Genomic DNA, 13,639 nt, shown 5'->3' with positions numbered 1-13,639 from the left:
TGGGTAGAAGGGCCCCGCTGTCTCTTAACAGGTTCTCAATTAATGTCGAAACCAAATTGCCACAAAACTGTAATTTTTACAAGGAAAAAAATCCTCCTTGTTGCTCATGAAAGAAAAATTTGGGGTGAAATATCTAAGGCCGGCCTCCTTGAGAAAGGTAGGCTCACAAAAGAGAGTGGTCTCAGGTGCTGGAGCGCGGGTAAGATGTATTGCTGGACAGGTGATTCCCTCCACTCCGCCGCGTCCGCTCACTACCAGAGCTCCACTTTCTACAGGCTACGTCCCCTTTAAGAGTGGAGACCTGACGTCAGCCCCTACGCGGCGCAGCCTACCTTAGCAACGCCCCGGCCGTTCTACTGGACGGCCACCATAGGCTGGCCCGCCCTGGGAAGCTCCGCCCCCTATCTGCGGTCGGCCCAGGGCGCCCTGAGTCAGTCCGGCCAGGTGGGAGCGGTGATTGGCTGCGGGGTCGGTCCTCCAGAAAACCTCTCCGGGCCCGCGTAGGCTGCACGTTCAGGGTGGGAGGGGCGCGGCGCCGCGTCTGTAGCGGCGGCTGTCCCTGTCCACCCACCCGCCGGTCTTTCCTGCAGCCCGCCTGCTGGGCAGGGCCGGCCCGGCCCGGCCATGGAGTCCTACGACATCATCGCCAACCAGCCCGTGGTCATCGACAACGTGAGGCCCGGCAGCCAGGGGGAGGGCGGGCGCTCCGCCCCCGGGGGCGCACGCGGCGGCGCGGGGAGGAACCCCCCGCCCGCCTGTCTCATCCTCCGCTCACTGCTGATCTGCTGGCGCTAGCTAGCCTGCTCGGTTTCCCAAGAGCTAGCGCAACCACCTGGCCCTGGACCCCTGGCCTTCACGCCAGCCCCCTCGCCAGCATTACGGAGCCTGTTCCCTTAGTCCTTCACAAACAGGGAGGGAAAGTTCAGGAAACCTGGAGTGGCATTAGGGCCAATTAGTGTGCACTTGTGTTTCAGGCCAGAGACACTTCCTTTCTCGGTTGAGAGTGGAGTCGCTAGGCAGGTTTTGACCCCAGCTCCTTTGCCTTTCCTTTGGCCCTGGCTCTATAACTGCCTGGTGGAGTTGGGATTTGCATTTGTCTTTTTGCACAGTATTGGCCCCATCTTTTGGAGGGGGTTGTCCTGGTGATCTCAACAGCAGCACATCCCAGGGAGCTGCACCTTGAGGCAAAAAATGCAAGTTACTCTCTGCTAGCCACATGTCCCCCACCACTAGGTTGGCCTTTTGGCTACTTTGGCTCTCTTCTGAATTGCTCCCTGTGCTGAGCAGAAAATTCCACACCCAGCAGGACAGTGTATAGAGTTCAGAGCTACTCTTCCTAGATTGACAAGCAGTTTGGGGTAATTGTCTGGAAACCTCAGATGAAAGATGTCTGGCTTCTTGTGGCCTTGTCCTTCAGCACTGGGGCTGGACCTACTTTCAGCTGCCTTGGGTGGATTTCTGGCCTCAGACCCCTGATACGGGAAGAAGATAAGGGCTGGGGGGTGGGGAGCATGGGGGAGTGTTTATGGATTTGGCCCTAACTGGGTGTTTGCCTTGTGGGGGTTTGATAATGACTCACTTCTGCTCTTTCTGGGATTTATCTCCCTCCCACATGACCCTGTGAGGTCCCTGGATGGCTTTCTTTTTTGGAGTACCCATGTGGGCTCACTTGAGTCATAGAAGGGGATTTTTAATAAGGGTACTAAAACTGGGTTTGGGGATGTGCTATCATACGAGGTCTCCAGGCTACAAGAAGGACCAGGCTCTTTCCTTTCTTGGTGGGCAAGTAATTCATGTAGGCCTATCAACAGGCTTATGACTTCAGAGGGCAGCTGCTTGGTGCCTCTGTAACTTGAAGGTGTTTGAAGGTGTTTATTATTGTTGAAGACCTGGAGGGTTGTGATGAAGATTGGAAGAAGGGGGATTGAGAAACTGGTTCCTTCTCTGGGTGGGAAGTTTCAAAATACCAGATTATTTAGGGGATCCTAAGTGCAGCTTCCAGGCAGGAGCAGTGACAGAACCAAGTCATTCTCTAGCCACTAGAGGAAAGGAACCAATTGTCCCATGCACCCAGTGGTCTTCCTCAGAAGGCCCTATATGTGGTCCATGTCTGTTGGAGTCAAGTAGAGGGGAGAGCTGTTAGGGAAAAAAAAATACATTTTGAGGGGTTTCTTCTCACTGCCTTCTGAGCCATGAAATCCTCCTGCCTGGACCTGGCCCTTGAGCGTGTAGAGAATGTACTTCATGGTTTCTCAATCTGTGTGTTATTGACATTCTGGGCTGGATAATTATTGGTCGTGGAGTCTGGCCTGTGCATTATAACAGTATCCCTGGCTTCTACCACTAGATACCAGTAGCACCGTCCCACATACCTCCCTCACCAGTTGCCAGACTTTGCCAAATGTTCCCAGGGCTAGGGGATGCAAAATTGCCTCCAGTTTTGAACCACTGGTATGCTTATAAATAAATGATCTTGTCTTCTGGCTGCATTCCCTGCATGCCATGGAGGGGGAGCCAGCTGCAGCCAGCCTGCAGCCATACTGCAGGGCTATATCTTCATCTGGAGGTCAATACTGGGAGCTAAGCATTGTTTTTCCTTGCAGGGTTCAGGAGTGATCAAGGCTGGCTTTGCAGGAGACCAGATTCCCAAATACTGTTTCCCGAACTAGTAAGTGTTGCTCAGGCAGCAGCCCTAACCCTTTTGTTTGCTTCCTTTGAGAACATTGGCCCTGCATCACAGCTATCTTTGAGGACATCTCTTGTCACTACCTGAAAGGGAAAGCACCAACTTGTGAGGTTTATATGACCAAGAGAGCTCTGAAAGGGCAAGGCAGGGGCTCTGGCTTTCCTCTTCCTCTTTGGGGTCTCTCATTTTGGTCTCTCCTTGAGCAAGCAGAGAAGCAGCCTGCATTCCCCCAGGGATGGGGTGTGGTAGCAGCTGCAGAGTAATAATAGGGAGGTATCTCCAAAGGGAGCCCTACACTTGGAGCAGAACAAATGGGGAGTTATATAGGTAACTCCCAGCCACCCCTTCTTCCCTAGAAATGTTTTTGTTTTCTTTTCAGGGCTTATTTATTTTCAGACTCTAGAAAATGTTTTGCGCCTGTGGCTTAAGCGCCTAAGGCGCCAGCCACATACACCTAAGGTGGCGGGTTCGAATCCCCAGTCCAGGCCCGCCAAACAACAATGATGGCTGCAACCAAAAAATAGTCGGGCATTGTGGCGGGTGCCTAAGGTCCCAGCTACTTGGGAGGCTGAGGCAGGAGACTTGCTTGAGCCCAGGAGGTGGAGGTTGCTGTGAGCTGTGATGCCATGGCACTTCACCCAAGGCGATAGCTTGAGGTTCTGTCTCAAAAAAAAAAAAATTTTTGTTTCAGTCAAGGGAGGTCTTTCCCTGGATGGTGCTGGTGGTGGCAGAAATAAGAGGGAAGTACAAACTCAGAAAGACTCTAGAATGCTTCTTAGGCTAGCCTAGCCCTGAGGAGTGCCTCTTCCCAAATCCTGGAGGTTTTGGAATTATTGACCTGGGTGGGGGGAGGGGCAGAGGAAGACCCCCAAGGCCCCAGAGTGACTGTCTTGGTATATTGAGGGCCCCAGGCCTGATTGGTGGGCAGAGCCAGCATGGAGCACCTTAGCTTCCACTTTCCTCTTTAAATTCTATGTGGGTGTAATGAAAGGTTCCTGCTGATGTGTGGGGAGCATGAGTGAAATTTTGGAGTGGTAGCTCATCAGATCCTACAGTTTCCAAGAACCAGCTCTGTGTTCCAGTAGCCCTGGCAGTGGGAAGGGACAGCATCTGCTATGTAAGGGAGCCTTGCCCTGGCTTCCTAGGGCCATTCTCCCTCTGCCTGCTGAGTGTGAGGACAATCTGCCCCACTAAAGTCAAGAGCATGGGCTGAATCATTGTGGCTGTAGGAGGCTGACCCTCTGCCAGGGCTGGTCATGGAGACTGGGATTCTAGCCCTAGACATTCAGCCCTAGACATTCAGCCCTTTCTGGGAGGGATATTGTCCTTCTGGCCCCAAGCCTCCTGTCCTGACAAGGCCCACTCTGTAGGTTCATTTCTCACAGGCCCTAGTTCCAACTTGTACCTCATGGTCATGTCCTGGTGCTTTAGAGGACAGTTACCCTCTGGACCGTTGGAGTTGAACTTTGGTTTACTTGGACACAAGCTCAGGCATGGCCCCTGCCCACTTCACTGACTTTATCTGTCCTCACAGTGTTGGGCGGCCTAAGCACATGCGAGTAATGGCTGGAGCCCTGGAGGGGGACCTCTTCATTGGACCGAAAGCAGAGGTAACACCTTGGAGTCTACCTTTCCCTGGGTTTGGGTCCTTAGTCACAGGAGTGACCACGGGCAAGCAGACAGAGGGCTCTCTTCTTGGGTCTCTGTCTGTAAGTGCCCTCTTGGTCCCCTCCTCCATCACATACCAGCTGTGAAGTGCTGCCATGTGCACTTTCTCTTTGCGGAGAGGGGTGATGGTTTTGGTTGTGGGGAGCCTGGGTAGACCTCATCATGTCCTGTCTTTTAGAAGGTATTTGGAAGCTACAGAGGAAAGAACTGATTCAAAAGTGATTAAAGAATCAGAATCGCCCAGACTTGCTGATAGCTCTGACAGGGTCATGGGGATGGCCTCTCATGCTCTAGCTGTGGTGACCTGGGTAGGAGCTGCAGGGCCAGATCACAGCCTTAGAAGGAGTGGGCGAGGGTGTGGGGGAGAATACCCAACCAAGCTCGGCAGTGTACTTTGGGCACCTGGGGAACACTGCTGGGGTGAGAGGCACAGTTCTGGGCCTGGAGAGAGGGGAAGCCTAAACTGGGGGCACAGATGTAGGGCTCTTAGTTCACTAGGAATCAAAGTGGATGAGAGGAGCTAAGTTGTGTTCAGCAAGAAAAAGTGCACCTGGGGAACCTCATAATGCAGGCAAAGGCAGCATATGGGTGCAGGAGGCTGTCAAGGACCAGCTGAAGAGCTGGGTGGGGGGAGGGGTGGTGGACACAGGTGACCACAGGAGGGGCCGCGTGGGATCAGACAGGAAAAGGTACTGGCACTAACAGGAATTGGTTGGGTGGAGGCTGGCGTATCTGGGGAAAGGATGGGGAGAGCATGCGCAGTGAGAGTGGAGGAGTGAGGCACTTGCTGTGGGGTAGGGGTGGGGGCGTTGTTGCCCTCTCTGGTCCGTACCAGCTGAAGCCAGCTTGTCTCTTGAGAGCTGCTGGACAGATGAGCCTGTGCTGAGTTCAGGTCCCACTGAGGAGCCTGAGGACCCCCAGTGAGCAGGTGGTTCTAGTCAGGACAGTTGGGGGGCAGTTTCCAGAAGGGTGTAAAGCACCAGCTGGGTGAGGGCCCTGGTCCACACCTGGCCTTCCCATCCCCTCCCCAGGAGCACCGGGGGCTGCTGGCCATCCGCTACCCCATGGAACATGGTGTGGTGCGAGACTGGAACGACATGGAGCGCATCTGGCAATACGTCTACTCCAAAGATCAGCTACAGACCTTCTCCGAGGAGGTATGGCACCTCTGCTCTCTTTCTGGTCAGGCGCCCACATTTGCTCCCTACACATTGAGAGGGGAATGTGCCTTTTCACTGTGTATCTGGTGTACATACATAGCCAGGCAAAATTTCCCAGAAAGAGCTGGCTCTTTGGAAGAGTAACTGCTGGCAAACAACAGGGTGGTGCCCTCAAGAAGGAGAGGCCACATCTGCCTGTGCTCACAGCAGGGGTCTAGAATGTTGCCTTTGTGTGTGCCCACAACACTCGTATCTGTCATAGCATCCTGTTCTTCTTACGGAGGCCCCACTCAACCCAAGTAAGAACCGGGAGAAGGCAGCGGAGGTGTTCTTTGAGACCTTCAATGTGCCAGCTCTGTTCATCTCCATGCAGGCCGTGCTCAGTCTGTGAGTGCTCCCTAAACCCTGGGCTCCTGAGTCCCCATCCTCTGCTCCTACTTGGGCATCTGGCTTCTCTGGAGAAACAGCTGCTTGATAACTGTTCCTTTAGGGAGTCTGTCAAGTCCCAGGGTCCCTTCTGGGGTGAGGAGGTCCCCGTGCCTCAGTGGCTGAGGTGAGGCATGCTGACCTGGTGACAGGTACGCAACAGGACGCACGACAGGAGTGGTTTTAGACTCGGGGGACGGGGTCACTCATGCAGTCCCCATCTATGAGGGCTTTGCCATGCCACATTCCATCATGCGGGTGGACATTGCTGGCCGTGATGTCTCCCGCTATCTCCGGCTGCTGCTGCGTAAGGAAGGGGTCGACTTTCACACCTCGGCTGAATTTGAGGTTGTCCGGACTATCAAAGAGGTGACAAGGGGCAGACGGGCATGGAGATGACCTGGGGTGGGTAAAGCAGAGGTGGGAACAATTTTGGGCACTGGGCGGTGGGAGTCCTAGCTCCAGCCTTCTGAGGGTTACACTCCTGCTCTCTATAGCGAGCCTGCTACCTGTCCATCAACCCACAGAAGGATGAGGCCTTGGAGACAGAGAAGGTGCAGTACACCTTGCCAGATGGCAGCACACTTGATGTAAGTGTCCAGGCCTGGCATGGGGGATGGGAGAGAGGCTAGAATTTCCTGGAGGAAAAGGAGGCCTGGCTTTCTGGGGGTGCCCGTCTGCCTCTAATTTGTGCTCCCAAGGTGGGGCCTGCACGATTCCGGGCCCCTGAGCTGCTGTTCCAGCCAGACCTGATAGGGGAAGAGAGTGAGGGGCTCCATGAGGTGCTGGCCTTCGCCATCCACAAATCCGACATGGACCTTCGTCGGACACTGTTTGCCAACATAGTACTCTCGGGTGGCTCAACGCTTTTCAAAGGTAATGTGGTCTTGGAGGAAGTGGTAAGACAAGGCTGAGGGCAGCTGGACCCTTGGAGACTATGTCCTCCTCCCCAGACCAGAGATATGACCATTTTCCATTGGCTTTTTGTTAGTGCTTAGCTTTTTTTATAAGACCAAAATTTAAAGTTAAATTTTATTTCCTCTGAGCATATTGTAGGTGTCAGGTGAGAAAGTAGGGTCAGGCAGAATGGTATGATGTGGGATTTTGTTTCACATGGCCTTTCTCAGGAAGCTGGGCCACCTGCAGCTGTGGAGCTGGATCTTTTCTCCCTTGGAGTGGCTTGCCCCTTCTCTTAATCATGGGGAGAACTGCCAAAAGGAACAGCAGCAGCTGGTGGGGAGGGGGCCGAAGGTTGGATTCAGGGAGCTAGTAGCAAGGAGGACGGACATGGTTCCTGGGCTTTGCCAGCCTTGTGTTCACAGGCTTCGGCGACCGATTACTAAGTGAAGTGAAGAAGCTTGCCCCAAAGGATGTCAAAATCAAGGTGAGGTTCCTGAAAGTCCCCATGGGGCATGGAAGTGCTGGGCAACCTTGGCCTAGGGAGGAAGGGCAAATGCCTCCTCTAGACCTATTCTCGCGTCTATGCTCACCCAGCCCTGCTCCTCCTAATTTGGCTGTGCCCACACTTCCTAGCTGCTGCCCTGGCTGCCTAGCTTCAGGCTCTGAGAAGATGCCTCTAGGCTGGGAGGGTGGCTGCTGTGTGTGTGAGGACTGGGGATTGATGTGGCCACTTGTCTCCTCTAGATCTCAGCTCCTCAGGAACGGCTGTACTCCACGTGGATCGGGTATGGCAGGGCTCAAAGGGAGGGCTCTGGGAGGAGACCATTTTACCCTGGATACTTCTCCCAGGGTTGACCCAGGCCAGGCCAGGTGGAGGTGGGTGGATTTCCCTCCCAGGTAAGGGAAATGGAGCTCTGAGTACCCAGGGAGGGCAGTTGGCTTAGCTAACAGGTCCACAAGTATACTATCCCTCCATCCTCACAGTGGCTCCATCTTGGCCTCGCTGGACACTTTCAAGAAGATGTGGGTGTCCAAAAAGGAATATGAAGAGGATGGCTCCCGTGCTATTCATCGCAAAACCTTCTAGTGCCCCAGAAGAGTGGAGCATGTAGGGAGAATGGGAGGAAGGGGGAGCCAGAGCCCTTAACCCTTTTTGGTCTGGGCTCATATACTAGGCTTAGGGTCCCTTGCATGCCCTGAACCCCCTGGGTAGGTGGTACAGGAGTGCCCTCCTGCAGCCCTCTCTCTCTCACATACACACACACACATACAGAATAACATTAGCTGCGTGGGTGGGAGTCTTGAGCTGGATCATAGGAGCCCAGTGTTGGGTTGTTCTGGGTGTCCCTTTGGCCAGCCAGTTAGGCCTGTGCTTCCTTTCTCCTACTCTTCGGGGCTGCTTCCTGGAGCTTACAGGCCCAGAGTGCCTGGATGCCTGTGTGAGGAGCCTTGGGGAATGGGTAGCAGCTCCCACATCCATTGCCACCTCCCCTTCTTGACCCTACAGGGCAGCCTAGACCCTTTCACACTCTGTTCTCCTGGGCAGAGCTCTGACATAGGGCTGAGTACTGGGTAGTCTTCTATCCCCAATAAGGGGATGTTGCCCTAGGGCAGACTCTTTGGAGCCAGGGCAGCAGATGTTCAGGGGTCCCAGTTGTCATGCTCTCCCCTTCAAAGCACTTCATTGACTTGCTGCTCCCACCCCTTTACCCCTAGTTCCCTGGATGGGGAAGGGTTAATGGTCTTCATTTGTTAAAGGAAAGCCATTTATTTAATCAAGAGTGAGACCTGAGGAGGTCAGGGGACATTTCCTTCTCCACCTCCCCAAGAAAGAGGTGTCACTTTTGCTAAGGACAGGACTCCACCTCCCTCTTCCAGATATGTACAATAATTTATCACAGTTGCCTGAAAAAAAATTTTTTTTTTGTAAATCATTATAGTAATAATTATGGACAAGGCATGATGTGTGGCTCTGTTTTTGTGTGGTTCTTTGTGCTGATGTTTGCTCATCCTTCTCTGGGGACTTTCAGTGAAAGGACCAGAGAGAATGCAGTGTGGCACAGGCTCTAGCTCAGAAGCATGAGGGTTTTGGTGGTTGACAGGGCAACGTGGCACGGGAGACCTCAGGAGACTGGGCTCTCACCCTGGAGCATAATTCCTGAGCCTCTTACCCCCTTTACTACAGTCCAGGGGAAGCAGAGAACAAGGCTGCCTTCATCTGTGTTTTCCTATACAGACTTAGGAGCATGAGGCATCACTTGTTCTGTTGGACACCTCTGCATGCCCCATTCAGCCAAGGCTAAGGCTGGCAGACACCAGCAATGACTTGGGCTCATCAGTTCAGACAGGCTGGGGTAGAGAGGGAGGAGGGGGCAGGAAGAAGCTAAGAAGCAGGGGGAGGAGGGCAGAGGAGCCCAAGAGAGTAGTGAGAAATGAGAGTGTGTACTCCTTTCTTCCTTGACTTAAGTATTTGAGACCATATAGTGTGTCTGGATGGGTGCCAGGTATTTAGGGCCTGTGGTAGACAAGGTATATCCTTGCCCCAACAAACATCCAGGTCTATGTTAAGAAAACTGGGCCATTTCAATACAGAATTGTGGGGGCAAGGGACAGGCATCTAACCCAACAGTTGGGGCAGGCTAACAAGGGCCCAGGGCTTAGCCAGATATGGGGAAGGTATTCTAGGCAAAGGTAAGAGCTCAAAGAAGTGCCCGGGATCAGCAGGGTTGGAGAGAAGGGTGTGCACCCAGTACCTCTGCAGAGAAGGGTAGGCAGTGTCCTATGGCTACAGTGTGCAATAAACCGAAAAGGGGAGTTGGGCTGGCATGTAGAAGGCCTTGAGAGGGTTGTTAGCTGTGTTTTGGGTGATGGGCTGCCAACCATGGAAGGATGGTGACCAGACCTTGTGTTGAAGGCAGTAGGGGCCAAGGGAGAGCCTGGAACTTAGGAGATCAGGAGTGGAGAGAGTACTGAAACAGGCCTATCTGCACAAGACAATTTGTGAGGCTTTGTGGGCACAGGGCAGTTACACTGGCACTTGCCCTCAAGAGGAAAATAATTTGAGCCAAGAACTCTTAGGGTACCCTCCTGACCAACTCTTCCCACAGGACTTAGTTCATGAGACCCCTGGCTCCTAGCCATCCTGGCCTAAAGCCTTATCCCCCACGCTTGGTCAATTACCAGGTCCCATGGTTCTGCAGCACATTTTCACCATCCTTTTACATTATGGCCATTACCACCCTAGTTCATGACTATAGCTACATTCTCCTACTCACCTGAAGATAACCTTGGTTCTGGCACCTACTACAAAATGTCAAGCAGTTCTGTTCTCCACTGCCTGGGGTAATGCAACTAAATTGATGTGATGCTGGTAAAATCACCTTCATGAACCATCATTGTTGCATTTGATTTAGGCCCCTTGAGGTCTGTTTTCTCCCCTGCATTAATCACGCTTACCCTTGGTCATGTCCTTTGCCTGCTAGCCTCTGTTCATGCCATTCTCTTTATGGGAGAGGGCTTCTCTATGTCTGTCAGAATCGCTTTTTTTTTGCAGTTTTTGGCCAGGTCTGGGTTTGAACCCGCCACCTCTGGCATATGGGGCCAGTGCCCCAAAATCGCTTTTTTAAGGTAAAGCACAATGTAGCATTCTGCCTGACCCTTCTTTTGGTAGGGATAGCATGGCTAGACAGCCCAGGCTCTGGCTGGATTTCTCACTGTTGGAAAGCTACAGATGAGGAAGGTAGTACAGCTGGAATGAACCTTGGGTTGGGCTGGAGTTGGAGGTAGTGTGAACTCATGGTTTTGATATACACACAGATACTGAAGTAAACGTGTGTTGAGTGCCAGGGTTAGGATATATAAATGCATTTCCTAGCCCTGTCTGCTTGACATAGCAGTAGCTATTGAGTACAGAGCATGTTCAGATCTTGGTTTCTTTTTTTTTTGAGACAGAGCCTCAAGCTGTCCCCCTGGGTAGAGTGCCATGGCATCACAGCTTACAGCAACCTCCAACTCCTGGGCTCAAGCGAGTCTCCTGCCTCCTCCCAAGTTGCTGGGACCACAGGCGCCCGCCACGACGCCTGACGATTTTTTCTTTTTTGGTTGCAGCCATCGTTGTTTGGCAGGCCAGGGCTGGATTCGAACCCGCCACCTTAGGTGTATGTGGCTGGCACCTTAGCCACTTGAGCCACAGGTGCTGAGCCCAGATCTTGGTTTCTAAATACCATTCTGGGAAAAAATGCATTCTGTACTTGTAGGTAGTTTCATAAATACCACAAAGGCTATGTTCTTCCCTGGTGAAGGGACATGGCATTCAATTTCTAAGCTGCTAGGTGGCCATAGGTTCAGATGGAGCCCACTTCTACCCAGAAACAAAGGTTTGGTCCTCCCAGTGAGGCACATTACATTTCCCCTGGGACAGGGAAAATGTAAACTTAGCCTGGAATATCTTGTGGTACCATAAAGTAAGGAAGAACTTAAAAAAAAAAGAAGGGATTTGTCTCAGACACAGGAACAACTTGGAGTGCCCAATGCTCAAAACTATAATGAATTATTAGATATAGCATAAAATATGTGACTCATACTGACATAAATAAATATGTGAATATGAATACGTGCATGGGGGAAGAGGTAACAGCTCTCCCTTCTCTTCCAGTAGAATTCCAATTAATGTCAAATATAGGTGGGCGTTGTGGTGGGCACCTATAGTCCCAGCTACTTGGGAGGCTGAGGCAAGAGAATCTCTTCAGCCCAAGAGTTTAAGGTTGCTGTAAGCTGTGATGCCACAGCACTCTACCCAGGGCGACAGCTTAAGACTCTGTCTCAAAAAAAAAAAGTTAAAGAAATAATGGAAAAGGGAGATCACTGCTGAGAAAACACCACAGTAATAATTGTAGGCAAGAATGGATACGAAAATAAGTGGCCAACAATAAGGATATTTACATTGTCTCAGAGTATCTCCCCATAAGATGCTTATTAATTACAAAAGGAAAATACTAGTTTTATGGTAACCCAGTGATTTTTTTCAACTAGTGTGCTGCAGCACACTGGCGTGCCATGAAATTTTTTAAAGATTATCAATTACGGCTCGGCACCTGTGGCTCAACCGGCTAAGGCGCCAGCCACATACACCTAAGGTGGCGGGTTCGAGTTCCCAGCCCGGACCCGCCAAACAACAATGACGGCTGCAACCAAAAAATGGCCGGGCGTCGTGGCGGGCACCTGTGGTCCCAGCTACTTGGGAGGCGGAGGCAGGAGACTCGCTTGAGCCCAGGAGTTGGAGGTTGCTGTGAGCTGTGATGCCATGGCACTCTACCCAGGGGGATAGCTTGAGGCTCTGTCTCCAAAAAAAAAAAAAGATTATCAATTACATTTTTTAAGAAGTTCAAAGCACAGTAAGCATTCTTTTTTACTTTTTTTTTGGATCAACATTAGTATGCTGCAGAAGTTTAACTATAGGTTTAAGTGTGTCATAAGATTAAAAAAAAAAAAAAAGGTTGAAAAACACTGTGGTAGAGAAACCCAGCAGACACCACCTTAACTGAATGGTCAAAGTTTACATCTTCAGTAATAAGTCATTGTCTTAGGGCCCAGTTTCACCTCTGATGTTCTTGCATCACTGCAGTCTAACCAGGAGCAAGCAGGAGGCAAACCCAAATAAGGCAGTCTACAAATTAATGGATCAGTTCTCTTTCTCAAAAGTGACCGGCCATTTAGACAAAGACCAAGTGCAACGTTGAGACTGTGTTGGAAAAAGACTTTTATCAGGAAAACCTGCAAAATCCCCATAAGTTCTGTTGATTAGTTACTAGTACTGAATCAGTGTTATTTTCTTGGCCTCAATAGCTGTACTATAACTATAGTAATGGCAGGTGTTAACATTAGGGGAAACTGGGTCAAAGGTATATAGGAACTCTGTACCATTTTTGCAACTTTTCTCTAAAATTATTTTAAAATAAAAAACTGGGGGTGGGGTTAGAGCTTAGGCTCTGAAGCTAGATGGTCTGTATTCACAATCCAGCCACTACAAATTGCTAACTACTAGTCCTGAGCCTTTTCTAGGTTTCCCCATCTCTATCATGGGGGTGATAATAATAGCATCTGCCTCATGGGTTTATTAACAGCCTGGAAGATGAGCCTGGAAAATTTTGTACCCAAAGAAATAAAAGCAGTGCGCAAAGAATGATGAGACATGTCACAGGAGCCAGCATGAAGAGGTTTGAACCACTGGCCAAATTTGGAACAAACTAAACATTGAAAAATAATGGTAGATATGGATTATAATCCACTGAATAAAATTAGCATGAATCAATGCTGATATAAATAAATTGGAAGTTTGTTGAGGATTTTTTGATATCACAAAGTATTGCCCATAAGATACTTAATAATTAAAGAGCAACTTCACAATGGAGAAGTTTGGCAAACATTAGCTTAATCAAGTGACCAAAATAGGTCTCATCAGCAGTGGGACAAGTCAGTATCATGTGCCTCCCAAGAAAGGTACAGTATCACTTGCCCTAGACATAGAATCTGAACCAATCATGAGAATACAGATAGCCGGGCAATGTGGCGGGCGCCTGTAGTCCCAGCTATGTGGGAGGCTGAGGCAGAAGAATCGCCTAAGCCCAGGAGTCCTACTGAGGACTGAGGACGAAAAAGTGAGACTCTGTCTCTACGAAAAAAAAAAAAATGATATATGTAAGCATGGTCAGAATCAACATTCTATTCTCAGTAAGTCAAAACACAGATGTCCTGAGCATAAAACAGTCATTTTTATTTTTATAAATAATCAAATGTTCTT

General features: G+C 50.7%; 1 protein-coding gene across 1 annotated transcript; it reads left to right on the top strand.

The window, feature by feature from the left end:
- Positions 1-422: 422 nt before the first annotated feature.
- On the top strand, positions 423-8,799 carry ACTR1B (ARP1 actin related protein 1 homolog B). Its single transcript, XM_012811052.2, has 11 exons — positions 423-672; positions 2,604-2,668; positions 4,221-4,296; positions 5,386-5,511; positions 5,777-5,901; positions 6,093-6,309; positions 6,438-6,530; positions 6,642-6,816; positions 7,263-7,324; positions 7,585-7,625; positions 7,825-8,799. The coding sequence occupies exons 1-11, from the start codon at positions 625-627 to the stop codon at positions 7,925-7,927; spliced, it is 1,131 nt and encodes a 376-aa protein (XP_012666506.1). The 5' UTR covers positions 423-624; the 3' UTR covers positions 7,928-8,799.
- The last annotated feature ends 4,840 nt before the right edge of the window (positions 8,800-13,639 follow it).

This window comes from Otolemur garnettii, unplaced genomic scaffold (genome assembly GCF_000181295.1).
Source record: "Otolemur garnettii isolate 467f Iridium unplaced genomic scaffold, OtoGar3 scaffold00148, whole genome shotgun sequence".
NCBI lineage: Eukaryota > Metazoa > Chordata > Mammalia > Primates > Galagidae > Otolemur > Otolemur garnettii.
This window is presented reverse-complemented; position numbering and strand designations above follow the sequence as displayed.

Bases quoted from the DNA above. Each gene is read 5' to 3' on its own strand.
- ACTR1B (XM_012811052.2), top strand. From the start codon at position 625: ATGGAGTCCTACGACATCATCGCCAACCAGCCCGTGGTCATCGACAAC. The intron at 6,310-6,437 runs GTGACAAGGGGC...TGCTCTCTATAG, and splicing joins TTGTCCGGACTATCAAAGAG to CGAGCCTGCTACCTGTCCAT. The intron at 6,817-7,262 runs GTAATGTGGTCT...TTGTGTTCACAG, and splicing joins TGGCTCAACGCTTTTCAAAG to GCTTCGGCGACCGATTACTA.